General features: G+C 58.8%; 3 protein-coding genes across 9 annotated transcripts; 2 read left to right on the forward strand and 1 right to left on the reverse strand.

The window, feature by feature from the left end:
* The first annotated feature begins 208 nt into the window (after nucleotides 1–208).
* On the forward strand, nucleotides 209–5,461 carry TUBB4A (tubulin beta 4A class IVa). Its single transcript, XM_038567541.1, is given in 5 exon segments — nucleotides 209–372; nucleotides 856–964; nucleotides 1,077–1,099; nucleotides 1,101–1,188; nucleotides 3,839–5,461. Coding segments are annotated over 5 exon segments (1,335 nt in total). The 5' UTR covers nucleotides 209–315; the 3' UTR covers nucleotides 4,897–5,461.
* A 5,926-nt stretch (nucleotides 5,462–11,387) lies between these two features.
* DENND1C (DENN domain containing 1C) lies at nucleotides 11,388–20,392 on the forward strand. 2 transcript variants are annotated; one of them, XM_038567542.1, is made up of 23 exons: nucleotides 11,388–11,543; nucleotides 12,831–12,895; nucleotides 12,976–13,019; nucleotides 13,145–13,194; nucleotides 13,392–13,511; nucleotides 13,596–13,665; nucleotides 13,855–13,929; nucleotides 14,020–14,085; nucleotides 14,184–14,237; nucleotides 14,351–14,461; nucleotides 15,139–15,239; nucleotides 15,328–15,373; nucleotides 15,486–15,587; nucleotides 15,689–15,814; nucleotides 16,683–16,787; nucleotides 17,586–17,676; nucleotides 17,765–17,805; nucleotides 18,026–18,097; nucleotides 18,768–18,812; nucleotides 18,881–18,988; nucleotides 19,196–19,263; nucleotides 19,416–19,623; nucleotides 19,715–20,392. In XM_038567542.1, the coding sequence occupies exons 1-23, from the start codon at nucleotides 11,527–11,529 to the stop codon at nucleotides 20,330–20,332; spliced, it is 2,403 nt and encodes an 800-aa protein (XP_038423470.1). In that variant the 5' UTR covers nucleotides 11,388–11,526; the 3' UTR covers nucleotides 20,333–20,392. The 2 variants fall into 2 exon arrangements, with proteins under 2 accessions (XP_038423470.1, XP_038423471.1); XM_038567543.1 differs by having other exon boundaries at nucleotides 19,820–20,392.
* Nucleotides 18,239–24,730, reverse strand: CRB3 (crumbs cell polarity complex component 3). 6 transcript variants are annotated; one of them, XM_038567548.1, is made up of 9 exons: nucleotides 24,349–24,730; nucleotides 23,681–23,744; nucleotides 23,423–23,563; nucleotides 23,215–23,322; nucleotides 23,000–23,088; nucleotides 22,459–22,634; nucleotides 21,666–21,739; nucleotides 21,262–21,405; nucleotides 18,239–20,913 (listed from the first exon to the last, which is right to left on the reverse strand). In XM_038567548.1, exons 6-9 carry the CDS (start codon nucleotides 22,538–22,540, stop codon nucleotides 20,842–20,844), a joined length of 372 nt encoding a protein of 123 aa, XP_038423476.1. In that variant the 5' UTR covers nucleotides 22,541–22,634; nucleotides 23,000–23,088; nucleotides 23,215–23,322; nucleotides 23,423–23,563; nucleotides 23,681–23,744; nucleotides 24,349–24,730; the 3' UTR covers nucleotides 18,239–20,841. The 6 variants fall into 6 exon arrangements, with proteins under 6 accessions (XP_038423476.1, XP_038423477.1, XP_038423473.1 ...); XM_038567549.1 differs by lacking the exon at nucleotides 23,215–23,322; XM_038567545.1 differs by lacking the exons at nucleotides 23,215–23,322; nucleotides 23,423–23,563.
* Between the last annotated feature and the right edge of the window lie 187 nt (nucleotides 24,731–24,917).

The following is a 24,917-nucleotide window of genomic DNA, read 5'->3' on the forward strand; positions in this document are numbered from 1 at the left end:
GGGCCGCGGTGGGGGCGCACGGGGCCCTGGCGCGCCCCAGCCGGTGCCCGCGGAGGCCTGGGGGCCGCGGGGGAGGGACATCCCTCCGTCCCGGGGCGGGACCAGGGGGCGGAGCGGCCCGGTGACCGGCGGTGACGCGGGCCCCGCCCGCTCATATAGAGGCGCCCCGGGGGCGCAGGGACCGAGCTCCGCCGCCGCCGCCGCCGCAGCCTCGCCCGCCGGGCGCCCCGCAGCTCCCAGCTCCCAGCTCCCAGCTCCCAGCTCCCAGCTCCCAGCATCCGCGCCGCCGCCGCCGCCGCCCCCAGCGCCACCGCCATGCGGGAGATCGTGCACCTGCAGGCCGGCCAGTGCGGCAACCAGATCGGAGCCAAGGTGCGCGGGGGCCGGGCCACGAGCCCCGCAGAGCCCCCCACCGGGGGCTTCCCGCAGGGCTGGGGTCCCCGGGAGGCCGGCACCCCCGGGGACCGCGGGGGGCGGGGGCAGGGCCAGGCTGGGAACAAAGAGGGCGGTGGGGGTGGGGCCTTCTGTGCGCTGGCCACAGCTGGCTTCACAGCTGGCCGCTGTCCTCTCCACGCGCACAAAGAGACCCTGCCCCTCCCCGCGGCTGCAGCCTGGGCGAGCTGACACCAGCAGGCTGGGCTGAGGTGGTGACTCCGCTCCTCCCCGCCCCCACCTCTCCCTTCTTGCTGCCTCATCCCTGCCTCCCCACGAGGCCTCTGGGTCCCCTCTTCACCTTGCCAGGGGGGACAGGTGGCAGCTAGGGAGGTGGTTGGAGGTTCGTGGGCCCAGAGAGGCAGGGACAGGCCAAGCCGCCTGCTTCCCCTCCCTCTCTCCTCACCACCACCATCCCTCTAGTTTTGGGAGGTGATCAGTGATGAGCATGGCATCGACCCCACGGGCACATACCACGGGGACAGTGATCTGCAGCTGGAGAGAATCAACGTATACTACAACGAGGCCACAGGTAGGGCTCAGGGGGCACCTGCGGGGGTGGTGGGTGGGGAGGCTGGGAGGGGACAGGATGCTGGTGCCCGGCACTCCGCCACCCCAGCTGCCCTCCATCTGCTTCCCTGCAGGAGGAAATTATGTTCCCAGAGCCGGTGCTGGTGGACCTGGAGCCTGGCACCATGGACTCTGTTCGCTCCGGGCCCTTCGGCCAGATCTTCCGGCCTGACAACTTTGTGTTTGGTGAGTTCTAGGCATGGGAAGCCCCCCTGTTCCTTTCACTTCCAAATACTTAGTGGAAATTCTTCACATAGCATGGGAGACGTCAGTGCTAATCGCAGGGCCCCACGGCCCAGTGGGGCAGGCCGACAGGGCAGTCAGGCTGTGACGCGTGACACACAGGTCACTGCGGGAGCCCAGGACAGGCATCTGATATGGGGGAGGGTGTACAGAAGGCTTCCTGGAGGAGGTGGCATTTTAATTTAACAGTATGGACTGGAGCCAGGCTGCCTGGGTGAAAATGCCAGCTCTGCCATTTCATGCATCCAACAAATAACTTATTGAGCACCTACCGCATACCAGGTCCTGCTGTTACCCCCAGATGAACAAAGCAGACAAAACTCTCTACCCTACCGGAGCCAACTTCCCAGTGGAGGGAGATGGGCAAGAGAGGAGATAAACAAGTAAAATTCAGCCACCGATTGAGCCAGCTGGGTGACTTAAGAGGGGCTCTTGGATCTCTCTGTGCCCCAGTCTCCACATCTTTAAAACAAAAAGACCTACCTGAAAAAATAAATAAATAAATAAATAAATACATACATACATACATACATAAAAAAGACCTACCTGTCAGGATGGGAGGCTGAAAGCCATTAATATGCGCAGAGCACTTAGAACAATGCTGAGTGGAGAGCAAAAGGTAAATAAGCATTTGAGGTTTTCACTGCCATCATTAATACCTCCAGCCTAAAATAAGAGTGGGACACAGGCTAACCCAGACACTGAAGGGGGAAAGATGTGCAAGAGAGAGGGAACAGCACATGAAGACCACAGACACATTTGTGGCCCTCAGATTCGAGGCGCACGCACACTCTGTGAAGATCCTTCTCTGAAACCTTCCCTGGTGCCTCCCAGGTCAGGCTGGCTGCACACCCCCACTTGGCCTCAGGCCCCAGGCCCCACCCTCTCCCCCAGCACCCCGGGCACCTCTCTTCCTCAGAGCAGGGTGGTTTGTCGAGGCTGAAGTCTAGACATTGACAAGACAAGCTGTGTGACCTTGGACAAGCGACTCCCCCTCTCTGGTCTGTGGGATGATTCAGCAAGATAATGATCCTCCTGTGTGGATACGGCTGTGGTAGGACTAAATAATGTTGGCCACAGGGTGCGAGGGGTTCCCATGGAGGGCTCCATGGGGACCACGGAATTCTATGGGTTCCAGGAGAGAGGGGAGGGGAGGCAGTAGTAAAAGTGTGGAGTCAGGAGCCAGATTGCCTGGCCATCCTGTTTTCTCTGAGGCTGTGACCTGGCACAGAGACCTGAAGGAAGAGTCAACCATGTGACTATCTGGGGGAAAGGGCATCCCAGGCAGAATGAAGAGCAGGTGTAAAGATCCTGGGCGGCATCAGGCCTGGTGTGCTGGAGGAACAACAAGGAGGCCTGTGTGGCTAGAGCAGGGTGAGCATGCTGGAGAGAGGGAGGAGGCAAGTGCAGGTAGGTGACAGGTCACTCAGGGCCCTGTGGGCTGCGGGGGGACTTGGGCTTGCACCTTGAAGGAGGTGGGAGCCCCGGAGCCTTGCCGGTAGACGCGGGCAGGGCCTGACTCACGGGCGCCCTCTGGTGGCTTAGAGAACAGACTTTGGGGTGTAGGGTGGAGATGAAGGTGGGAACCAGTCCAGCGCAGGGTTGATGAAGTCAGACCAGGGTGGAGTCAGAGGAGGGGATGAGAAGAAATGTTACATTTTCATGAAAATACCAGCCCATATTCTAACACTAATCCTTGTCCTCCCGGAGCTCACACTTCCCTGTGACATTACGGGCAATAAACATGATTAATAGGGCAGCACAGGTTTGTCAGTACTTTGAGGAAAAAAAAAAAAAAAAAACAGGGAAGAGGACTGAAAAATGGGAGGGGTTGCGGTTGTATATAGGGTGGTAAGGGAGACCCTCACTGAGGGTGACAGAGCACTGGAGGAGGAGAGAGCCGCGTGGGTATCTGCGGGTAAGAGCATTTCAGCCAGAGGGAATGTGTGTGCAAAGGCCCTGGGGCAGGACTGTGGGTGGTGTGTTGGAGGAACGGCAAGGAGGACCCTGTGGCTGGAGCAGAGTGAGCGAGAAGGGGAGAGAGAGAGAGAGAGAGAGAGAGAGAGAGAGAGAGAGAGAGGAGGTGACGGCAGGGAGGGGAAGTGGCAGGTCCTGCAGGGCCTTGCCGGCTGAGGGACGGACGTGGGCTCTTGTTATAGACAGAGCTGGGTTTTGAGCCAACGTGGGATGGTTTTGAGCCAAAGTGGGGCAGGAATCCATTCGGGTTCTAACAGAATCCCTCTGGCTGCTGGCTGAAGAGGGGCAGGCGTGGAAGCAGAGGGAAGGATTAACCATGAGACTAATAAAAACAGGGGCAGCCCGGGTGGCGCGCAGCGGTTTAGCGCCGCCTGCAGCCCGGGGTGTGATCCTGGAGACCCGGGATCGAGTCCCTCGTCGGGCTCCCTGCGTGGGGCCTGCTGCTCCCTCGGCCTGCGTCTCTGCCTCTCTCTCGCTCTCTCTGATTGAATAAATAAATAAAAATTCAAAAACAAAAAAATGTCCTTATTCAAGTGCTAGGATGGCCTGGGTGGCGTTGGGGTCGAGCTCTCCTCCTCTCCTCCCCTCTCCCCTCTCCCCCCTCCCCCCTCCGCAGGCCAGTCCGGAGCCGGCAACAACTGGGCCAAGGGCCACTACACGGAGGGCGCCGAGCTGGTGGACGCGGTCCTGGACGTGGTGCGGAAGGAGGCCGAGAGCTGCGACTGCCTGCAGGGCTTCCAGCTGACGCACTCGCTGGGCGGCGGCACGGGCTCGGGCATGGGCACGCTGCTCATCAGCAAGATCCGCGAGGAGTTCCCGGACAGGATCATGAACACCTTCAGCGTGGTGCCGTCGCCCAAGGTGTCGGACACGGTGGTGGAGCCCTACAACGCCACGCTGTCGGTGCACCAGCTGGTGGAGAACACGGACGAGACCTACTGCATCGACAACGAGGCCCTGTACGACATCTGCTTCCGCACCCTGAAGCTGACCACGCCCACCTACGGCGACCTCAACCACCTGGTGTCGGCCACCATGAGCGGCGTCACCACCTGCCTGCGCTTCCCGGGCCAGCTCAACGCCGACCTGCGCAAGCTGGCCGTGAACATGGTGCCCTTCCCGCGCCTGCACTTCTTCATGCCGGGCTTCGCGCCGCTCACCAGCCGCGGCAGCCAGCAGTACCGCGCGCTCACGGTGCCCGAGCTCACGCAGCAGATGTTCGACGCCAAGAACATGATGGCCGCGTGCGACCCGCGCCACGGCCGCTACCTGACGGTGGCCGCCGTCTTCCGCGGCCGCATGTCCATGAAGGAGGTGGACGAGCAGATGCTGAGCGTGCAGAGCAAGAACAGCAGCTACTTCGTCGAGTGGATCCCCAACAACGTCAAGACGGCCGTGTGCGACATCCCGCCGCGCGGCCTCAAGATGGCCGCCACCTTCATCGGCAACAGCACGGCCATCCAGGAGCTGTTCAAGCGCATCTCGGAGCAGTTCACCGCCATGTTCCGGCGCAAGGCCTTCCTGCACTGGTACACGGGCGAGGGCATGGACGAGATGGAGTTCACCGAGGCCGAGAGCAACATGAACGACCTGGTGTCCGAGTACCAGCAGTACCAGGACGCCACGGCCGAGGAGGGCGAGTTCGAGGAGGAGGCCGAGGAGGAGGTGGCCTAGGGCTGCGCCAGCGCCGGGCCGGGGAGCCCTCGCCCCTCCGCCCCTCCTCCCCTCCTCCCCTCCTCCGCCCCTCCTCCGCCCCTCCTCCCCGGAGCCCAGGAGCCTGGCTTCCCACTCACGCTGGGGGTGGGGGTCGGGGAGCTGGCTGACCTTTGACCCGGGAGCCCCGCTTCACCAGTGACCCGGCAAGCCTACCTTTAACCCACTCCGACCTCTCCTCCACCTTTGACCTCCCCCACGAACCCCTCTGTGCCCCCAGACCCCGGAGTCCCGGAGTCCCAGCTTGCCGCCGAGCCTCCACCTCCCGGCATCACCCTTGACACTGGCAGCCCCACCTCCCCTCCCCTGAGCGCCCGACCCCCCTTCCTCTTTCCTCCCACCCCCCCCACCAACTCCCTCCCCTCTGCTCTCCCAACCTCGGTTCCCGCCCACTCCCCCCCCCCCCAGTGGTGGAGGGCTGCGTGCTGCCGAGAGAGCAGACCCTGAGCATGTGAGCCAAAGGCCTCCCCACCCCCCTCCCCTCTGCTTCACCTGCAATAAATAAACTATTGTCCTGCCCTGTTTCTGCCCGGAGCCTTTTTCATCTCCCTGTGGGAGGGTCAGGAAGTGAGCCTTATGGGATGCAACTGGGTGGGGAAGAGGGAGCCTCTGATCTGGGGGCGGTGGGGAGCCAGGCAGAGATTTCAGAGTCCCACAGAGCAGGCTAGACCACTAAGGATCTGTGTGGGGTTAAGTAAGCCACTTGCCATCTCTGAGCCTGGATTTGTTCAGAAGGGGCAGGTAGAAGGAGGGCATCGGTTCTCCCCCAAGTTCTGGGGCATCCTCGCAGCAGGGTGCCCGGTTCCCCGGGAGCCACCATCCCAGGAAAGCGAGGCCTTTTTCTGCTAGCTTCAGAAGTGACCGTGTGAGTGTCCTCTGGACTCCTAGTCGACAGGGTCACAAAGGTCTACTACCCAGGTTCAAGGGGATGGGATGTACACCCCACCTCTTAAGGGTAGAGGTGAGATTCCAGAAGGGCATGTGGGATGGGAGCTATCGCCGTGACCGGCTTTGGAAATTGCAGCCTGCCACACGGAGGCTCTTGCCCAAAGTCCACTGGCTATTTTTTTTTTTTTTTTTTTTTATGATAGTCACACAGAGAGAGAGATTGAGAGGCAGAGACACAGGCAGAGGGAGAAGCAGGCTCCATGCACCGGGAGCCCAACGTGGGATTCAATCCCGGGTCTCCAGGATCGCGCCCTGGGCCAAAGGCAGGTGCCAAACCGCTGCGCCACCCAGGGATCCCTCCACTGGCTATTAAGTGGTGAGCTGGGGCTCAAGCCCTGACATGATAAGTCTAGAACACTGATTCCCCTTTATCAGCCAGAGTTCAGCGTAAGGGCCGTGGTAGGCATATTCAGCAGAGAAGGATTTAATAGGAGGATTTAGGGGCTTATAGCATTGTTGGAGGGACTGAAGGAGTGGGCTTATTTCTTAAACTTTAGCATGCAAAAGGCTCACCAAGAAGTGGCACCTGGCTGGCTCAGGGGGTAGAACACACGACCCTTGGGCTCAGGGTTGTCAGGGTCGTCACCTCGAGCCCCAGGTTAAATGTAGGGCTTACGTTAAAAAAATAATAAGTAAAAAAAAAAAAAAATCTCCAGGAAAACTTGGCTACAGCACAGCTTCCTGGATTCTACCATAGAGTTCCTGGTTTAGTAGGTTTGGGGGGGGGGGGGTGAGGCCCAAGCCTTCACATTTTTAAAAATATTTTATTTGGGGGGCACCTGGGTGGCTCAGTGGTTGAGCGTCTGCCTTTGGGTCAGGTCATGACCCCAGGGTCCTGGGATCAAGTCCCACATCGGGCTCCCCACAGGGAGCCTGCTTCTCCCTCTGCCTGTGTCTCTCCCCCTCTCTAGGTGTCTCTCATGAATAAATAAATAAAATCTAAAGAAAGAAGAAGGAGGAGAAGGAGAAGGAGAAGGAGAAGAAGAAGAAGAAGAAGAAGAAGAAGAAGAAAGAAGAAGAAGAAGAATTATTTATTTTTAAGTTATCTCTATACCCAACTCAGGGCTCACACCCACCACCCCAGAATCAAGAGTTGTGTGCTCCCCCAACTCAGCCACCCGAGCACCCCCAGACTTTGCATTTTTAACAAGCTCCCAGGTGATGGTGGTGGATGCTGCCTATGAAACCACATTCTGAGCAGCCCTCGAACAGGCTGGAACATCACAGAGCTGAGCCACCAGGGAACTGCTTCCTCTGCTCCGTGAGAAAGGTGGAGAATCGAGAGGCTGCCACCAGATTCACAGAATCCAAGCACACCTCCCGACACCCACAAAACCTGGAAATAGGTACAGGCACACACGCACACACTCACTCTGCCTTCCAAATCTTGCGAGCATTTCTAAGTTGCTAGAACCTCATCTGCATCCAGAACCAGAGCTGGAAAGAAGTCTAGGAAAAAAATTTTTTTTTCATATTTTTCACTTCTGCAATTCCACAGGAAGGCGAACCAGCAGGAGGAGAAGGCAGGAGGAGAGAGGTTGAGAGCCACTCAGCTATCTCCACCACACTCTGCTGGGCCACCAGACCCAGGCCGGCCTTCTGGACCCCTGACTGGGTCCCCTCTCCGCAGCCAGGAGGAAGAAGTATAGGGAAGACAGCGTGGATCCCCAGACCCCAGCACCCCCCAGTGGGCAGGCACAGCACAGTGCTGATTGGTGGGGCAGAAAGATGGGATGACCGGGCAGTGAGCTTGGCTCCTTTATCATCACAAACCTTAGGTGGCAGCAAAAGAACTCCTTCTACTCCCCAAACATCCCCTTCTCCAGTAATGGGCACCATCCAGTTGCTCAAACCCCAAAGCGAGGAGTCAGCCTTGATTCTTTGTTTCCCGTGCCCAGCACCCTCTTCCTATCTTTTGCTGAGTCTAGTTGTCTCTGTCTCCAAAGTGTGTCCCAAATTTGACCCCTTCTCCCCACTTGTCTATACCCTGGCCTAAGCCACCACTGTTCCTCATCCCGAAACCTCCTCCACCCATCGCTGCCCTGGCCCCCTGCCACCACCCCAGCCACCCTGAAGTCAGTCCCCCTTCCACATCAGCCAGAGAGGAGCCTGTATATGCAAATAAGAGCCTGTCCCTCCCCGGCTCAAACCTTCCCACAGCTCTCCCTACACTCAGACTGAAACCCAAACTCTCACCTTGGTCTCCACCCACTACTGACTACATCCCTATCACCCTCCCCCGTCGCTCATTAAGCTGAGACTGCAGTGACCTTTCTGGTGCTCAATCAAATCAAGCTTGAGCCAACACTGTACCTGCCATTCCGCTACTTTTTTTCCAGAGGTGCTCACTCACCACCGGCCACTTCTGGTCTGCGGGCTTCAGTTCCTTCAAATGTCACTTCCTCGGAGCAACCCGCCCTGGGGAATACAAATTAGCACCCAGCCCCTCCCCGTCCACTCTCTTGTTTCATTTCTCTGATGGCGCCTCTTGCTAACTCCAATGATCTTGTCTATTTGTACACGTGTTTCTTTTGTCTGTCCTCTTGCGTCCCCACTGGCGTGTACGCTTCACGAGGACAGGAATCTTGTCTACCTGGGCCACCACGTGCCTCGGAACAGCCGGATTCAACACAGGCCTTCCGTAATTCTTTGTTGCACGAATGAGCACGTGCACCATAGATGTTCTGATTTCCTCATTTTACAGTGAGAAAAATGAAAGCCCAGAAAGTACAGAAGGCGGCTTTTCGGATGGCCTCCCGAGAGGCCCATCTCCCCTTCCCATGCCCTTGTGTGATCCCCTCACTGACTGGGGGCTGGACCTGGTGATGGCTTCTGACCCATGGGGTAGGTCAGAGGTGTTGGGATACCGCTTCCCAGTGGAAGTGACAAAAGACCGTCACTGCCAACGCGATGGGCTCTCTGGCCTTCTTAGCCCTCTTGCTGTGGTGAAGCAAGTACATGACAGACAGTAAGGTCCACGTGGCAAAGAACCGAGCCCAGCCAGCAGCCAGCAGGGACCTGAGACCCTCAGTTCAACAATCCCCAATGAACCCAGTCCTGCCAACAGCCATATGGTGAGCTTCAGAGCAGACCCCTCCTCCGGTTGGTCCTACAGATGAGACCACAGCCTGATGGACACCTCACTACAGCTAAGCGACCTTGCCATCGAGGACTCCAATAAGCTGTGCCCGGAGTCCTGGCCCCCACAGAAACTGTCAGATGACAAATGTGTGTTCTCTTATGCCACTAACTCTAGGGCCATTTGTTACACAGCGATAGATAATACTGAGAGGTCAGATGACTTGCCTGAGGCCACACAGATCTTAAAGAAGGAAGTCAGTAACTTCATCAGAAGAGAGAGTTCTAGGCTTCATCAGTAGAAGAGAGAGTTCTAGGCTTAGGCCAGGGTATAGACAAGTGGGGAGAAGGGGTCAACTTGCCTGAGGCCACACAGATGTTAAGAACAAAGTCTGTAACCAGATACCAGTATCTGGTACTTGCTTCCGCAATACCAGATAGAACACATCAAAAGTTCAATTCTGGCCTTATACTAAACATTTTACATGAACTCTCTCGTGGAGCTCACGGGATCTGTGAAACAGACACCGTATCCACCTATGGTACAGATGCAGAAACCAGGCTGGACAGAGAATCGTGCCCTGAGATCACACATCAGAGACATCAATTCTTTTTTTTTTTTTTTTTTTAGCCCCACCTCCTCGGTATGCCATTGGGTATTTGTTCTGAATTGGAGTGGATTTCAGAAACGAAGAAAGACTCAGGACATCTCTGCGGACTCCAGGCCTCAGTCCGTCAGGGCCGCTATACCAGAACACCACAGGCTGGGTGAATACAAACAACACACATTTACTTCTCACAGTTCTCAAGACCGCAAGTCCAAGATCAAGGCACCAACAGATTCCATGTCTGGTGAGGACCCACTCCCTGGTTCACAGAGACAGCCGTCTTCTCACTGTGTCCTCATGTGCCAGAAGGGGCGAGGGAGCTTTCTGGGGTCTTATAAGGGCACTCATCCCATCGGTGAGGGCTCTACCCTCATGGCCTAGTCAATTGGCCCCACCTCCTAATACCATCATCTTGGGGGGTGGAACTCAATCTGTGAATTTGGGGAAGGACACAAATTCATTCAGTGTCTAGCAAGGTCTAAGAGTGTGAGAAGAGAGAGGGGGAAGGCCGATGTGCCATCATCCCCAGGCCTGGCTGTGGTCCAGCCTCCCTGGAGAAAAAAAAGGGACACCGGGCTCTCTCAGCCTCATCCACCTGTGTCTTGGCTGGAGGCTTTAGAGGGATGTGTGTGTGTGTCTGTTCACATGTTTGTGCACCTGCTCCCCCCCCCCCCCACTCCTTGGCATGGAAATACCTTGCACCCATGGTCACAACAGACACGTGCAGAATGAGAATCCCCAGTCACCTGCATCTCTACATGATCTGATGGACTAGACACAAATCCCACAGCCACACACACACCCACATTCACCTCCAGATACCCTGGGACAAGCCAGACATGAGGATTCTTGCACATGCACACCTACATCCACACAGACATCCTCAGCATCTTTCAGGAGGCCAAGAAGTCTTGCGGACTCTGTCGAATTTTGACTCCTAAGCACGTCTGTGGGATTTTGTGTGTAGGTGCGTGACCATGGGGACCTCTGCCTCTGTGCCTGCACGTGCGTCCCTGTGCTTCACAGGGACAGTGTGCCCCTCTGTCCACTTGCATTCTGTCTCTTCCTGAGACTGCAACTCTGCTCTGGTGTGTCTGGACAAGTCCCTCTCCATGTGTGCGACGGCGTGTGGCTCTGACTCTGGCCTGTGGCCGGGTCCTGACCATATCCGCCCCTTTGTCACTGCTCTACCTACATCCGTGCCCTAGGCACTCCTGTCTCTCGCCCAGATCTGATCTCTGTGGTGCACAGCTGTGGTCTGTTGTCTCTGTCTGGAGCTGCCCGCTGGCTGCACCGGTGTGTGACCTCTGTGTCTATCACACAGAGGCCGGGCAACGACCGCTCCCTCCGCATGTGTGCTGTCCCTCTGCATTCATCGCGTCGGGTCCAGACAGACTCTGTTCTGTGTGCTGTGACTATGCAGGCCTGATTGTCTGTGTCAGTCACTTCCTGGCTCTGTATGTGTCTGTCTGTCTGTCTGTTCCTGTGTACTGACTGCTGTCTGCCCACCTCCCTGGCTCCCTGGCGTCCACTGTCCAGCCTGGCTCCCTCTGGTGGCCCTACAGGGAATGGCCCCTACAGAGGGACCAAAGGAAGGACGAGTTGTGCAGAGGAGGCATTTTAGGCAAATTCTGAATCTTTGGCTGCCCCAGAGACAAGGGGGCTTGGGTGTGATGACAGGGCCCCAGAGGTGCCCTGGCCCGGCAGGACGGTGCCGGGGGTCTAGCCTCTGAGCCCGCCGCCCATCCCACCCATCCTCAGAAGGCTAGGAGGCAGGACGCCTGGGTCTCTCACAGGGGTGGGGGCGGGGGCCTCCCTCCTGGGACGTCACCCGTCAAACTTCCTCTCTCGGCCACACAGGAAGCCGAGCGGGCTCGGGGCCCAGCCCTGCGCAAGCACAGGCCCCGGGGACCCCTGGGGCAAGGGCCCCACCGCCAGCGGCGGCCCTGCAGGGACCATGGGATCCAAAGCTGAGTAAGAGCTGCGCCCTCCCCTGCTCTCTGGACCAGGATTCCCAGAGCAGGCCTGGGCTGGGGCCGAGGGGTGCTGGGCTGGGGCAGGCCCCGGCGGGGACAGGTGGCCGGGACTGGGGCTGGCCTTTCAGCAGGCCCGCGGTGTGAACTGGACTTTCAGGCACACTCCGGCCACTCGCAGCTCCTCTTCCCTCTTTCTCTTTCTCCTTCCGGCTCTGTGTGACTAAGTTTGTAACTCTGAGTGGGCACCCCTTGGTGTGCCAGAGAGATGGGGAACATGGCTTGGGGGGGATCAGCGGGGGACAGGGTGGTGAGACAGATTGTGTGGGTCCGTGTGCCCGGTGCTTGTGTGGGACCATGTGAGCATGAGGGTGAAGTGCCGGGGGTTCCCGCATCGGGGACTGTACATGTCTGCAGCCAGTCCCCATCCTGCCCTGTGTCTCTCTTCAAGTCTCATTGCCCCTCTCCCTGAGTCCACGTCCCAGTATCCTCTGGTGGGGGGGGTGGTGGTGGAGGGGTGGGCGGGGACAAGGGAGGATGGCTGAGAATCCAGGGGTCCCAGAAGTACCAGGGCATGCCGCCCTCCTTCCTCTGATGAGAAATCTGGGGTCAGCCCCTGGGGCACCGTGAAGCCCGACACACAGACACACAGGCAGGAGCTCTTGCTCTCACGACCACAGGAATCCACACACATTTACCCAGCCACGCTCACGGCCACGCAGGAGACTGTGGATGTCATTCATCCTCACACAGGCTTGGTCACACACACTCACACTCCCCCCCCGACACCTACAGTGGACAGTCAGGCAGACTCAGGGTAGAGTCACACACACACACACACACACACACACACACACACCTCTGCATGGTCACATAAGTCCTACTCACACATACACATCTGCATGCTCACACAAGTCATGCACACATGCACACACACACACACACATCCTGCACATTCACCTAAGTCCTGCTCACACAAGTTATGCAACACATAAATACAAGTCACATGCTCGTGATCAGGTACACATGCATATCTGTGTGTACACACAAGTCACGCACACACACACAGTCGCATTCTCACTCTGCTCCATACCTCTGTCATGCACATACAGTCAACACTAGTGTTCGCACAGCATCACACGACCTATACACTGCTACAAATCATTGAGGTCACAAACACACAGCTGCACCTGTCACACACACACATACAGAGCAGCAGACACGACCACATACACAGAAGCAAGCCCCTGGACCCACTAAGCCATGTCCCACATGTCCTGTCCCACAGAGGGGGTCCACCTGCCATGTTTGATTGGTTCTTTGAAGCAGCCTGCCCTGCCTCCCTGCAGGAAGGTGAGTTGGGGGTATCAGGTGGGAACGGGGACATGAGGATGGATCTGGGACCCTGGACTTAGAAGCCCGCTCTCCCGCAGATCCCCCCATCCTGCGGCAGTTCCCCCCAGACTTCAGGGACCAGGTATGCAGGCTGGCTCTTTGCTCCCCTGGAGCCAGAGTCAGTCCACCCAGGGGAAGAGACAGTCTTGGCCAGGGTTGTGGCCCAGCCTGGGTGGTCAAGCAGCGTGTGCTTCTCTCCATCTCCAGGAAGCTATGCAGATGGTGCCTAAATTCTGCTTCCCTTTTGATGTGGAAAGGTACGGAGGGAAACAGACACTCAAGGCCCCAAGGACTCAGACCTCTCAGGGACCCCCAGGATTCAAACACCCAGGGACCCTGACAACTGAGAACCTAAACACAGACTGGTGGACACAGTACTAGAAGTGCGGGGGTGGGGGGGCATGGATCAGAAAGCTGGGACCTTCAGGTCTCTAAGAGCCTTTCCCACCTGCAGGGAGCCTCCCAGCCCGGCTGTCCAGCATTTCACTTTCGCCCTCACCGACCTGAGCGGCACCCGCAGATTTGGTTTCTGCCACCTACGGGCTGGTGCCCACAGTTGCCTCTGCATCCTCAGGTGTGGGGTATGGGGCTCTGGGGTGGGGCTGGGAAGGGCCTCGGCCTAGGGGTACTTCGTAGAACCTATGTCTTCTCTCCACAGCCACCTGCCTTGGTTTGAGGTGTTCTACAAGCTGCTGAACACAGTGGGCGACCTCTTGGCCCAGGATCAAGTGAGACCAGCCCCCCTTCTTATTCCTGTGGGAGCCCCAGCCTTACCCTCCCAAGCCCCCAGCCAGGCTCAGAATCCCCAGGCCTGACCTAAGACCCTCAGCTCCTCCCAGACCACTCAGCACCACCACCACCCCCGGCCCCAAGGCCCCCAGAATCCCTTCTGGCTCAGACACCCCACTCCTACCCAGGTCTCTGAGATGGAGGAACTTCTTCTAAACCTGCTGCAGCAGCCCCTGCCTGGGACTCAGGCCTCCATAGAGCTGGTGAGTAGCCCTCAACCCCTGGGTGTCCCCCCTTGGGTGGACAGAGAGGCTGCACCCCAGCCCTGACCACACAGCTACACTCTCTCCCAGGGGAGCGGAGTGACACTCTCCAGCGCACAAAGCATCCCGCCCCCTGCCCCTGGGAACAGCCGGCCGGTGAGCAGAACTGGGGACCCGGTTAGATTGGGCACCCAGGGGAGGCCGACCCCCCGGCTGATCGATGCCCCCACCCATCGCTCCCCCCACCCCTCCAGCTTTCCTGCTTCGTAGCTCCCGACTCGGGCCGCCTGCCATCCATTCCTGAGAACGTGAGTGGACACGTGGGAGAGGGTTCTGGGGGGCGGGGAGAGATTTCGAAACCCAGAGTGGGGCTGTCGAATCCTGCGGTCCCTCGCGCCCAGCGCTTCTCTCCGGTCCTCAGAGGAACCTGACGGAGCTGGTGGTGGCGGTGACCGACGAGAACATCGTGGGGCTGTTCGCCGCGCTCCTGGCGGAGAGAAGGGTCCTCCTCTTCGCAAGCAAGCTGAGCACCGTGAGGCGGGGGGCCAGCCGTCCCGGGGCGGGGCGACGGGGCGGATCCCGAGCTCTAATTCCCCCGGGCGGGACTTGAGGCAAAGTCCTGGCTGGGTCCCTAACCCTGGCTGGGCCCTTCTGGGGGGGCTCAGAGTGGGCGGGGCTGTAGGGCCCCCTCTCCTGCAGGGCTCCGTCCAGACCCCGCCCACTAGGGGCCGGAACGAGACTGGCTCCGCCCCTCTGGGGGCTGCGAGCCTGGGGAGCAAATCCTAGCTGCATCGCTAGGAGGAGGCCTGGGGTCTGGGGGGTCGGGAGTGCGGGACCCACGCGGGCTCCATCCCCAGGGGCGGGACCCAGGGCGCCGAGTCCTGGCCCCGCCTCCTGGGGAGCGGTCGGGAGGGCTGCATATTAGCTCCGCCCCCTAAGGGCCTCTGCCCTGCGGAGTACTGGCTCCACCAGCGCCCAACACTGTCATTTGCCGAATTCTTGGTGTCCACAGGATTCCTAACGGGATTTGGATTTTCACCTCTTACCCAGCATTGCGTGGGGAAGGGGCGAGGAGGGGGAAACGGGGACAGGAGATTGGGGACGTGGGAAATGGAGCCGGGAGAGCCACCATCCGAAAGAGGGTCCTTGAAACTGGAGATGGGGGGAGGGTCCAGGCCTTGACCCCACGGCCCCCCCGCGTATCCGCAGCTGACATCGTGCGTCCACGCGTCCTGCGCCCTCCTGTACCCTATGCACTGGGAGCACGTGCTGATCCCCACGCTGCCGCCGCACCTGCTGGACTACTGCTGGTGAGGGACGGGGACTGGGGAAGGGACCTGGGATTCTGGGGACGCTGGGGCGGTGCCTGCATGACCCTGTCCCCTCGGTCGTCCGCAGTGCGCCCATGCCCTACCTCATCGGAGTGCACTCCAGTCTCGCCGAGGTGAGTGGTTGCAGCGCCGGCCGGGATCCCCCTCCTGCACCCCTAAATAAGCGCCCCCGCCAGAGATCCTCGGGCTCTGAGCGGCCGCCCCCACCCCCACTCCCCAACGCAGAGAGTGCGAGAGAAAGCCCTGGAGGAAGTGGTGGTGATGAACGTGGACTCCAATACCTTGGAGACGCCCTTCGACGACGTGCAAGCGTTGCCCCCAGATGTGGTCAGTGTCACCCCTTCTGTGTTCCTGCCGCGTCGCGGCCGCTGAGGCCCCACACCCGCTGGCTCACAGCTCAGAGCTCACAGCCTCCGCTGGTTCCCCAGGTGTCCCTGCTCAGACTGCGACTACGGAAGGTTGCGCTGGCGCCGGGGGAAGGGGTGTCCCGTCTCTTCCTCAAAGCCCAGGCCCTGCTCTTCGGGGGGTACCGCGATGCGCTCGTCTGCAGCCCGGTGAGCAGCGGGGAGGCCAGGGGAGAGGCCTCGTGGGCCACTGAAGGATTAATAATAGTAACAATAATGATGATGATGATGGTGATGGTGACGATACCTAGCCTTTATGGAGCGCTTACTCCGTGCCTCTGTTTGCTCATCTGTAAAATGGGATCCCCCTAGTACTCGCACAAAAGGGCCACATGCAAAATGTTTGGGGAGTGCCTAGCACATCGTGAGCACTTGACAAATATTAGGTTTTACTGTCACTATTATCTCAGGGAATGCTCACAACCCTATTATGAAATAGATACCATTATGGTCTCATTTTACATACGAGGAAGCCAAGGCTTGGAGAAGTCCCACAGCGGGGTGAGTGTTGAATGAAGCCAGAATGTCAGGATCTGCCCATTCTCAAGCCTTCCCACCACCGTTTTTCACAACTATTTTATAAAAACTTGGGAGCAGGGGTCTATAATTCGAGCATTGGACATTTCTGTTGGCTCTGCTTTTACAACACATTCTGAATCTGCCAATATCTCCCCTTTTCCGTCTCCTCCCGGGGCTGGGCCCCATTACTGCTTGCCTGGATTAGCGCCTTCATCTCCTTCAGTCGTCTCTCATGGGCTCCCACCCTCGCCCACTACAATCTGTCCTCCCCACAGCGGCCAGAAGTCACCTGTGAGCACCAGAATCAGGTCCCGCCCTCCTCCTCCTCAAAGGGTTAAAGCCAAGACCTCCCTGCGCCCCCCCCCCCAGACCCTGCACAAGATCAGACACACAGTAGGCACTCAATCAACGTCTGCTACATAGACATATGGGTAAAATAATGGAGACAGGTGGGCTCCAGGAGAGCCACGGAAGATCAGATCGCGAGTCTTTCTTCTAGGGCCAGCCTGTGACCTTCAGTGAAGAAGCCTTCTTGGCCCAGAAGCCGGGAGCGCCCCTCCAGGCCTTCCACAGGCGCGCTGTGCACCTGCAGCTGTTTAAACAGGTGCGCCAGAGCCCTGGGGGCGGAGCCGGGGCTGGGAGGCACAGCTAGGGCGGAAAATTTCTGGGTCCTTGGAGGCGAGCCGGAGCTAGACAGGCAGCCGACTGGGTCCCATTGGGCGAGACTAGAGTGGGCAGGGCAGGGTCCCACCCTTCAAGGTCCCCGGGTGGAGACAGCATGACTGAACGCCTGTGTCCCTAAAGATGGGAGCCCCTGACTCCTGGGGGGATGAGATCTACCCCCCCAGGTCCCTGGGGAGATTGGGGTGGGATCAAATCTCTGGGTCCCTAAGGGTGGTGCGTCTGGGGCGGGGTGGGTGTGCGTGCGGGACTCTAAATGGGGCGCGTCCCGAGCGCTCACTCCTCTTGCTGGGGAGGAGGGGGGCGGGGGCTCTTGGGTCACAGGGACGCGTGGGGAGAGGTGCAGCCGGACTCCTGGGTTCTCGGGAGGTGGGCTGGACTCTAGGGCCCATCTGTGCGGGGATGGGTTCTCGGGTCCCTGAAGGTGAGGTCGACTCCTTCCAGGATTACTGAAACGAGGGGGGCCGGTCCAGGAGTGTCAGAGTCCGACTTCCGGGTCCTTCTGAGGGGCGGGGTCTGGTCCCTGCCAGGTCCTGACTGGGGCGGCGGGGAGAGGGTTGGACTTCTGGCTGCCCCAGGTGGCTCCAGACTCCTGGGTCCTAGGGGTGAGCCCCTGGAGGGGCCAGGGATGGCTTCTGAGTCTGTAGGGCCAGCAGAACCCTGAGTCCTCGAATTCAGATGTGTGGGTGGCAGCCCTTTCTGACCCTTACCGGGCCCCCAGTTCATCGAAGGGCGACTGGAGAAGCTGAACACAGGAGAGGGCTTCACAGATCTCTTTGAGCAGGAGATCACCTGCAGTGAGGCATCCTCAGGTGAGCTCTGTGCCTAGCCCGGAGCCCCCCCGCCCCACCAGCACCGCAGCCTGAGCCCACCAGCCATGACCACCTCTCCTCCTTGCAGGTGCTCTTCGCTCCTACCAGCTCTGGGCAGACAACCTAAAGGTAGGAACACCGAACACTTGCTTAGTGTTTATTATTGGATTCACTTAGCCTCCTAATGGTCCCCAGGGAGCGTCATCATTATGCTCACAGACAGAAGTCAAGAAATCGAGACCTGGCGAGGGAGGGGGCCTTGTCCTGCACCACACAGCTGAGGGGGGGAGATGGAGTCCGGGGGAACCCCAAGGGACCAAGTCTCTCTCCTCCCATTCTCTCTCCCCAGAAAGGCGGCGGTGCCCTCCTGCATTCAGTCAAGGCCAAGACCCAACCAGCCGTCAAAAACATGTACCGCTCGGTGAGGCTACACTAGACAGGCCACTTACTGGGGTGACAAAGACAAGGGGACAAGGCACCTTTCAACCCCTCATGGGGACATGATATGTTAACCCCACATTTAAAGTGCACTTTTTTTTTTTTATCTGAATTGAACCAGCAGTTAAACTGTTAACAAGTCTTCCTGCTTTTATTCTCCCGCGTACCTACTCATTTTTGTCAGGATCATTGGTTCCCTATTTAAAATTGACAACCTAGATTCATTGGTGAACATCCTTTGTCCTCAGACACGACGACAGTCCCAGCCTCTGCCCTTGTTTCTCTTCTCTCAAGCCCAGAAGTTTCCTGTGGCCAACTTCTGCAGCTTTGAGGTGTCCCTTAGGATTTACTCGAGTTGTCCCTTAGGATTTATTCCTTGCTTGGCTTTTGAATGCTGATACATTTTTACAACATTCCATTTTTGCCCCTCCCCATTTCATTCAGTGGTTACGTCCCCTAGGAATACTCCTTCTGTATTAGGCAAGCGGTGAGTTTGCATGGACTTCTCAGGTGGTAAGTGGAGAATTGTGACTTTCTGTGAGGCCCAAACGTGAACAGATGGCAAGACAGTTGTCCTATGATGGAGAGCTGAGCTCTCAAATGCTCAGGGTCAAGTCACTGTGGAGTCTAATTCTCTTTTGGCTCCTCCGCAGGCCAAGAGCGGCTTGAAGGGTATGCAGAGCCTTCTGATGTACAAGGTAAGGCCAGTGGCCAGTGGCCGGGGCAGTGGAAGAAGGGGCTCCTGGCTCACTCACCCTCTTCCTAGGATGGGGACTCTGGCCTGCAAAGGGGGGGTTCCTTGAGAGCCCCGTCCCTCACCAGCCGCTCAGATCGCCTGCAGCAGCGCCTGCCTATCACCCAGCACTTTGGAAAGGTAGGTATGCCTGCCTCACGGACCACCACCACAAATGCTCTCACCTGGAATTACCACCTAGGCCTCCTCCCATTCTGTCTTCATTCAGACACCTCACTCACAGTTCACCTACCCCAATATCCGGTGCCCACTTAACACTCACCCTCCCCCAGAAACCTGATTGGGTATTTCCTGAGGCCCTGCCCTCCGAGAATCTGTCTTTTGCAGAACCGGCCCATTCGCCCCAGCAGGAGGCGGCGGCTGGAGGAGAGACCTCCCCAATCCCTGGGGGAGAGGTAAGGCTCAATGGCTGGGGAGGGAGCCTTATTGGGAGTGGGAGGCCAAGACTGATGGGGAGGGTGGTCTCTAAACTCAACAACCTCCAGAGCAGTCCAGTCAAAACTGGGGAGTCTTGAGCAGACATGTGAGGCGGCCCATCCTTACCCAGGGCACCTGCTCTGAGCCCTGAGGATGTCCAGGACCCATGGGCAGAGGAGGCTCTGGACAGCAGTTTCCTGGGGTCTGGAGAAGAACTGGATTTGCTGAGCGAGATTCTGGACAGTCTGAGCACGGGAGCCAGCAGGACGAGCAGCCTACGGCCCAGTCAGAGCTTGGACTGCTGCCACAGAGGGGACTCAGACAGCTGCTTCAGCCTGGTGAGAGCCTCCTAGTCCTCCCCCACTAGCCCATCCAGCCCCTCCAGCATCTGAAGGCCAGCAACTTGCCCATCTCCCCACCCCTACCCAGCCTGACATACCAGGAGGACCAAGATGGCAACCAGAGGATGAGAAACCACCAGAGCCTCAGCCCCTGTCCTTGTCTGCTGACCTGCCATCTCTGCACACCCTCCAGCCTTTAGATGCCATGATCTCCTCAGAGGACCCTACTTCCCAGCCACCCTTGGAGGCCAGCCAAGAAATCATCCTTCCATCCCAGTCCTCATCAGGTCCTGTGGACACATGCAGTCAAGGAGACCCTGAGTCCCATCTCCTAATCCTACATCTCTCCCCTTCCCCCAAGGAAGTCGAAGATCCCAGAGCCCAGGACAGCCCCTGCTCCCAGCTCTCCACAGCACCCACCCAGTCCAGCCCTCCAGAAAGCCCCCAACTTCTGGTCCCCACAAAGCCCAACATGGATATTACCCGGACCTCCCAACCCCTTGATTCTTCCTCAGATACCGGTTCCCCAGAGAATCCCAGATCCCAGCCTTCTGAGGTCCTGCTGGCAGAACCCGTTCACCCCCAGCTCCCGGAGGGGGCACCGGGAGCCCTCAGATCCCCTGCTGCACCTGCCAACGACTGGCAGGGGCCCCAGGCTAGGAGCGGGCCCAGAGTTGCTGAGCTTAAAAAGTGTTTTGAAGGTTAAGAATCAGGGTCCTGGAGGAGACCCCCGTCCTTCCTTCAATAAAGCCACAAGAACCCAAAACTGGTTTTCCTGGTGAGTTTATCCGGGGGCCCCTCTCTCTGCTCAGAAACACAGCCCATCCACTACCTTCCTCCTGGGGCAGCCTCCAGTTGGCTCGAAGGTGCAGCTGAAAGCCCCTCCCTTCCAGGAAGCCCTCCCAGCCCTCGGATCCTTGCAACCTTACAATTCATCTCTCAACAGCCTATGAGTCCTGAGTGTGTTCCTTCCATCTAGACTAATTCCTGCCCCCATCAGCTCAAAAAACAACAACAAAAAGTTTTAATATCTCTCACTACTGAATATATGTAAATATATAAAATGTGAGCAGCACATCTCCCTAGCCCTCAGGGACTGTCTTTAAAGCACCTTCTTCCCTTCTACTCTTAAGCACTGGGTAAGTTTGGTTGCCCAGAGAGGGCTCAGCCTTCCCCTAAGGTCACACAGCAAGGGAGATGGATAGAAAAGGGGACCTAGATGGGCAGGCAGCCCCGCACTGTCTCCTTGGAGTCCTGGGGAGCCCGGGCCTCGGCTGCATGGTTGAACTGAAAGGAAAGGAGAGGACTTGTCGGGCCTGTGCAGCAGCAGGACAAACAGCCGAGCGAAGACGGTGCAGCAAGCGCGGAGGCGGGCCCCCAGCCCCGGCACCCCTAACTGCAGGCAGAGTCAAGCAGAGGTGGCATGCTTCACCGAGCCCGCCAGGCAGGTGCCCCATGGCCCCCCAAGTCCTCCTGAACCATCAGAGGCTGTTGTCTCGGTGGCGGCTGCTGTATGTGAGCGAGCACCGGGCGGTCCTGGGCAGTGGTGGCGGCTGCAGCAGGCCCCAGCATTCAGATGAGCCGCTCCTCGGGCGGCAGCTTGAGGTTGGGGGGCGGCGGCACGCGGGCACCCACCTGCTCCTCGCTGCTGGGCCGGTAGGTGCCCTGTGTCTGCCGCTTCTCACGCAGTTTTCGCAGCAGCAGCACCAGCCCCACGGCCAGAAGCACGGCGGCCAGGAGGGAGAAGACCACAATGATGGCAGTGATGGCCTCCTGAGACTGCAGGAGAGGGGACAGGTTGTCCACCCTCGCCTGAGAAGCATCCAGAGCTCCTAATCTCTCCACCCACCCACCCCCCGCCAAAGCCCCCCACGATTCCCATCAATCACATCTGGGGCTCCCAGGCTCCCCTCTGCCATGCCTGGGATCTCCCTCCCAAGCACCTGCCACCTCTGGGAGTCTGGGCCCTTTCACCTGCTACGTGTGGGACACCTGAATAAATCCCTGTGACCCTCCTCCTACATATAACCCCAACTCACCAGGGCCCCATTGGAGCCAGAGCCGGGGGCAGAGGGTGTAATGGTGCCGTTCTCATTTACGTGGGGGTCCAGCGCTGTGGGGAGGGGGTGAGTAGAGAGGATAAGTTAATCCTTATCTAGCCTTCCCACCTTGGCACGACTGCACCTTCCTTGGGCATCCCTCAGTTAGGACCCTGCCTTTCTCCGTCTTCCGTTCTGGTGGAGACTGTGGGTACCCTGCATGCAGGGGCTGGCCTGGTTGTTTCTGCTCCTCTAGCCACCCCCAAACTCGGCAAAGCCCAGCAGTGAGTAATCAGCCACCAGTAGTTTGCAGTTTGTGCTGAGTTGGGGTCTGCTGTAATGGACGGTGTCTGTCTGGTCGGCAGACCCTGCCCTTCCCCCCCCCCCCACCCCTCCAGCCCTCCCTCGGCCCTTAAGGATCTGGGTGGATCCTGCGTTTCCCTGGAGTGTCTGACTCACATCTCCCCCCAGGCTCCCGAAACTGAAATAGGACTGAAAGGCTGGGTCCACACCTATGGCCAGTCTGGTCAACCCAGGCAGGGCCTCCTCCTGGCTCCCAGTCCGCCCAAAACACCTCCAGCACACGGAGACTCAGGTGCACAGGCTCCTGTCCCCGGCTCACAAGTCCACCTTCCCCGGGAACTCAGGAATTCTACACCAACTCCAATTGTGCAAGGAAATCCCTACCCCTGCCCGACCCTGTAGCCTCCTCTCAAGGTATCCGGTGACCGCTCCGCGTTCTTGACCTCTCCAGGGCCCAGGTAACCCCCGCGCGCCCCCCGCCGGTACCTACTTTGCCCCCAGGCCCGGCCCCAGCGGGCCGGCAGCAGCGGCAGGCCGAGCGCCAGGAGCAGCCCCAGGCCGGGGCTCGCCATGGGCCGGGCGACGGGCTGGTGGCACCGGGGACCGGGCTTCGCGGGCGCGCTGCTTCTACCACATCTCGGGCCGGGGGTCCCCGCGACCCGGCACCTGGGGCGGCAGAAAGAGAAAGGCCGGGGCGTGGGGGACGGGCCCGGACCCTGGCGCAGGCCGAGAGGAGGGATGACCCGCCCCGGGCACCCAGGAGTCCCGCCCCGCCCCCGCCGCCAGAGGTCAGAGATTAAAGATTAACTCGAGGCGGCGCGTTCCCGGGCTGGGGAAAGGGAAGGGGGCCGGAGGGGGTAGGGGGAGGCAGGCCAAGCCGCGCGTCCTACCTCCCTACCTGGCCCAGGCGTCTCCGACCTGGCTCAGGTTCCCGGTCCGGGTCCCTGGCTCGAACCCCCGGTGCGTCCGTCGGTAGCTCGGGCTCCTCCAGCCCCGCCCGCTCACGTGACCCGGAAAGTTTAGTCACTCACCTGGGAGGGGAGCGCACTTCCGGCTTGTGCACCTGAGCCTAGATGGGAGGGCGGAGCCAAGCGGAGGTGGGACCGCGCCAGGGACGCACCTGTAACGGGAACCCAATTCTATAATACGGAAGAGTAAAAAGGCGCGGAAGCGCGCAGGTGTACGACGGCCCTTCCACCTATATTGCGGGCATATCTGTAGGATCGCGTTAGTGTGGAGACATTACCGGGCGTGGAGACACTGGTGCATGAGGCACTCCTGTCTGGGGCAGGCCTGAATGGGTGGCCCCTAATAAAAACACACCTGTGTGGTACACACCTGCCTAGGAGCCAACCTGTAGGGAAGACATTTGCGTGGATATATGAGAAGAACCCCTATGGGAGACATCTGCATTGAATCACACCTATTTGGAGTATAGCTGAACGGAAACATACCTGTGTAGAAAACAGCCGTTTAGAGCACACCTGCATTATAGCAAACACCTAACTGAGACACGCTGATGTAGGATACATTTGTCTCGGAAACGCATCTGCATGGCTCGCCCATGAGACGAACAACACTAGTATGAGGAATCCCTGTGGGGAAATGTATTGGAAAGACCCGTACAAGACACAACTGCATTTTAGTACACCTCATAGGACCCAGGTATATGCAAATATGCCCATACAGGTGTGTACTTAACTACAACATACCTATGGGGGGGGCGGGGGGAGCCATATAATGTATTCCTGGGTGGGTTTCTGTTGAGAAACACACCTGTGAAATGAAGGCATAAGCCTGGTATGAGGAACATCTGCATAGAATTGAGATCAAATGAAAAAAAAAAAAGACCTGAGAACATCTGCATGAGGCACACTCATATTGAAGCACACTGGAGCTTCAGGGGGGCGGGGGCCTCAATACACAGAGGCTCGTGTGTATTGAGGCCCACCTGTCAGGGATGTATCTGAGGCATTCCCAGGCATTTCTCTGGGAAAACGTCTGTATTCCCCATGTTGTAAGGCACCCGCAAGGACCCCCCTGTGAAGAAAACACCTGTGAGGGGACCCTCCTGAAGGGGCCCTTTGGTCTGGGACCCACAGGTGCGTTTGAGCACACCTGTCTGGGCAGAGCTAAATGTGCCCCTAAGGCCGTCCCTTCCGATAAAGGACGGTGGTAATAAGACCACCACCCCCTGGGAACTCTGGGGTGAAGAGGAAGGGTTAAGGGGAAATTAACACTTTTAGAGTATAGAGCAGCGGGTAAGAATTCCAGGTCTGGTTAAATCCCCGCTTTGCTCCTTTCTGGGCATGTGGCCTCGGGGGAGCAGTTTAACCTTCTGTTCCTTGGTGTGTGAAGTGGGAAAGCCAGTCCCACCTACCTTATAGGGTTTCGGCGAGGACGACGCGAGGGGCGAGTAAAAGGCCTGAGTTGTACAACGCCGGGAATCAATGTTAGTTAGCTATTGTTATTACTTTTCGCCCAGTGGTCTGGCCGCCCCTCCCCCTAACGGTGACTCGAGAAACTGCGCCCGAAAGGAGTGGGCGGGACTTTCGGCAGGTGCAGCGAGCGCGACAGGCGGGTGCCCCGCCTCCAGCGCTCGGCTCCCCGCTCTTCCTCCGCCCTCGTGCCTGGGACACTGAGGTCCATCCCCAGGTTGGTCTGGAGAGAGCAGTTCGCACGGCGACTGGATCCGGCTGCGGCCTCTTTAAGGCGGCCGGGCGGGCCCGGGGCTGCGGGGGCTCCAGGCAGCACCCGGTGGACGCGGAAGCCCCGCCCAGGTGGGGCGGGAGGGCGGCGCTCCGGCAGCTCCGGCCAATAGGAAGCCGACCTTGCAGCCGCGCCGCAGGTTGATCTTCCGTTTCGCAGTCTGAGTGGGACCGAACGCAAGGCTCGCGGGCGGGATGTCGGGTTCCAGGGAGAAAGCACCGCTGCTCGATCTTCGGTTTC

Source organism: Canis lupus, chromosome 20 (genome assembly GCF_011100685.1).
Source record: "Canis lupus familiaris isolate Mischka breed German Shepherd chromosome 20, alternate assembly UU_Cfam_GSD_1.0, whole genome shotgun sequence".
NCBI classification, from domain to species: Eukaryota; Metazoa; Chordata; class Mammalia; order Carnivora; family Canidae; genus Canis; species Canis lupus.

Excerpts from the sequence above, each read along its gene's own strand:
- DENND1C (XM_038567542.1), top strand. Across the intron at positions 15,374-15,485 it reads TGCACTCCAGTCTCGCCGAG|AGAGTGCGAGAGAAAGCCCT; the intron begins GTGAGTGGTTGC and ends TCCCCAACGCAG. Across the intron at positions 15,815-16,682 it reads ATGCGCTCGTCTGCAGCCCG|GGCCAGCCTGTGACCTTCAG; the intron begins GTGAGCAGCGGG and ends TCTTTCTTCTAG.
- CRB3 (XM_038567546.1), bottom strand. The coding sequence starts at position 22,540 with ATGGCGAGCCCCGGCCTGGGGCTGCTCCTGGCGCTCGGCCTGCCGCTG. Across the intron at positions 21,406-21,665 it reads CTGGCTCCAATGGGGCCCTG|TCTCAGGAGGCCATCACTGC; the intron begins GTGAGTTGGGGT and ends CCTCTCCTGCAG. Across the intron at positions 20,914-21,261 it reads GGCCCAGCAGCGAGGAGCAG|TTCAACCATGCAGCCGAGGC; the intron begins GTGGGTGCCCGC and ends CTTTCCTTTCAG.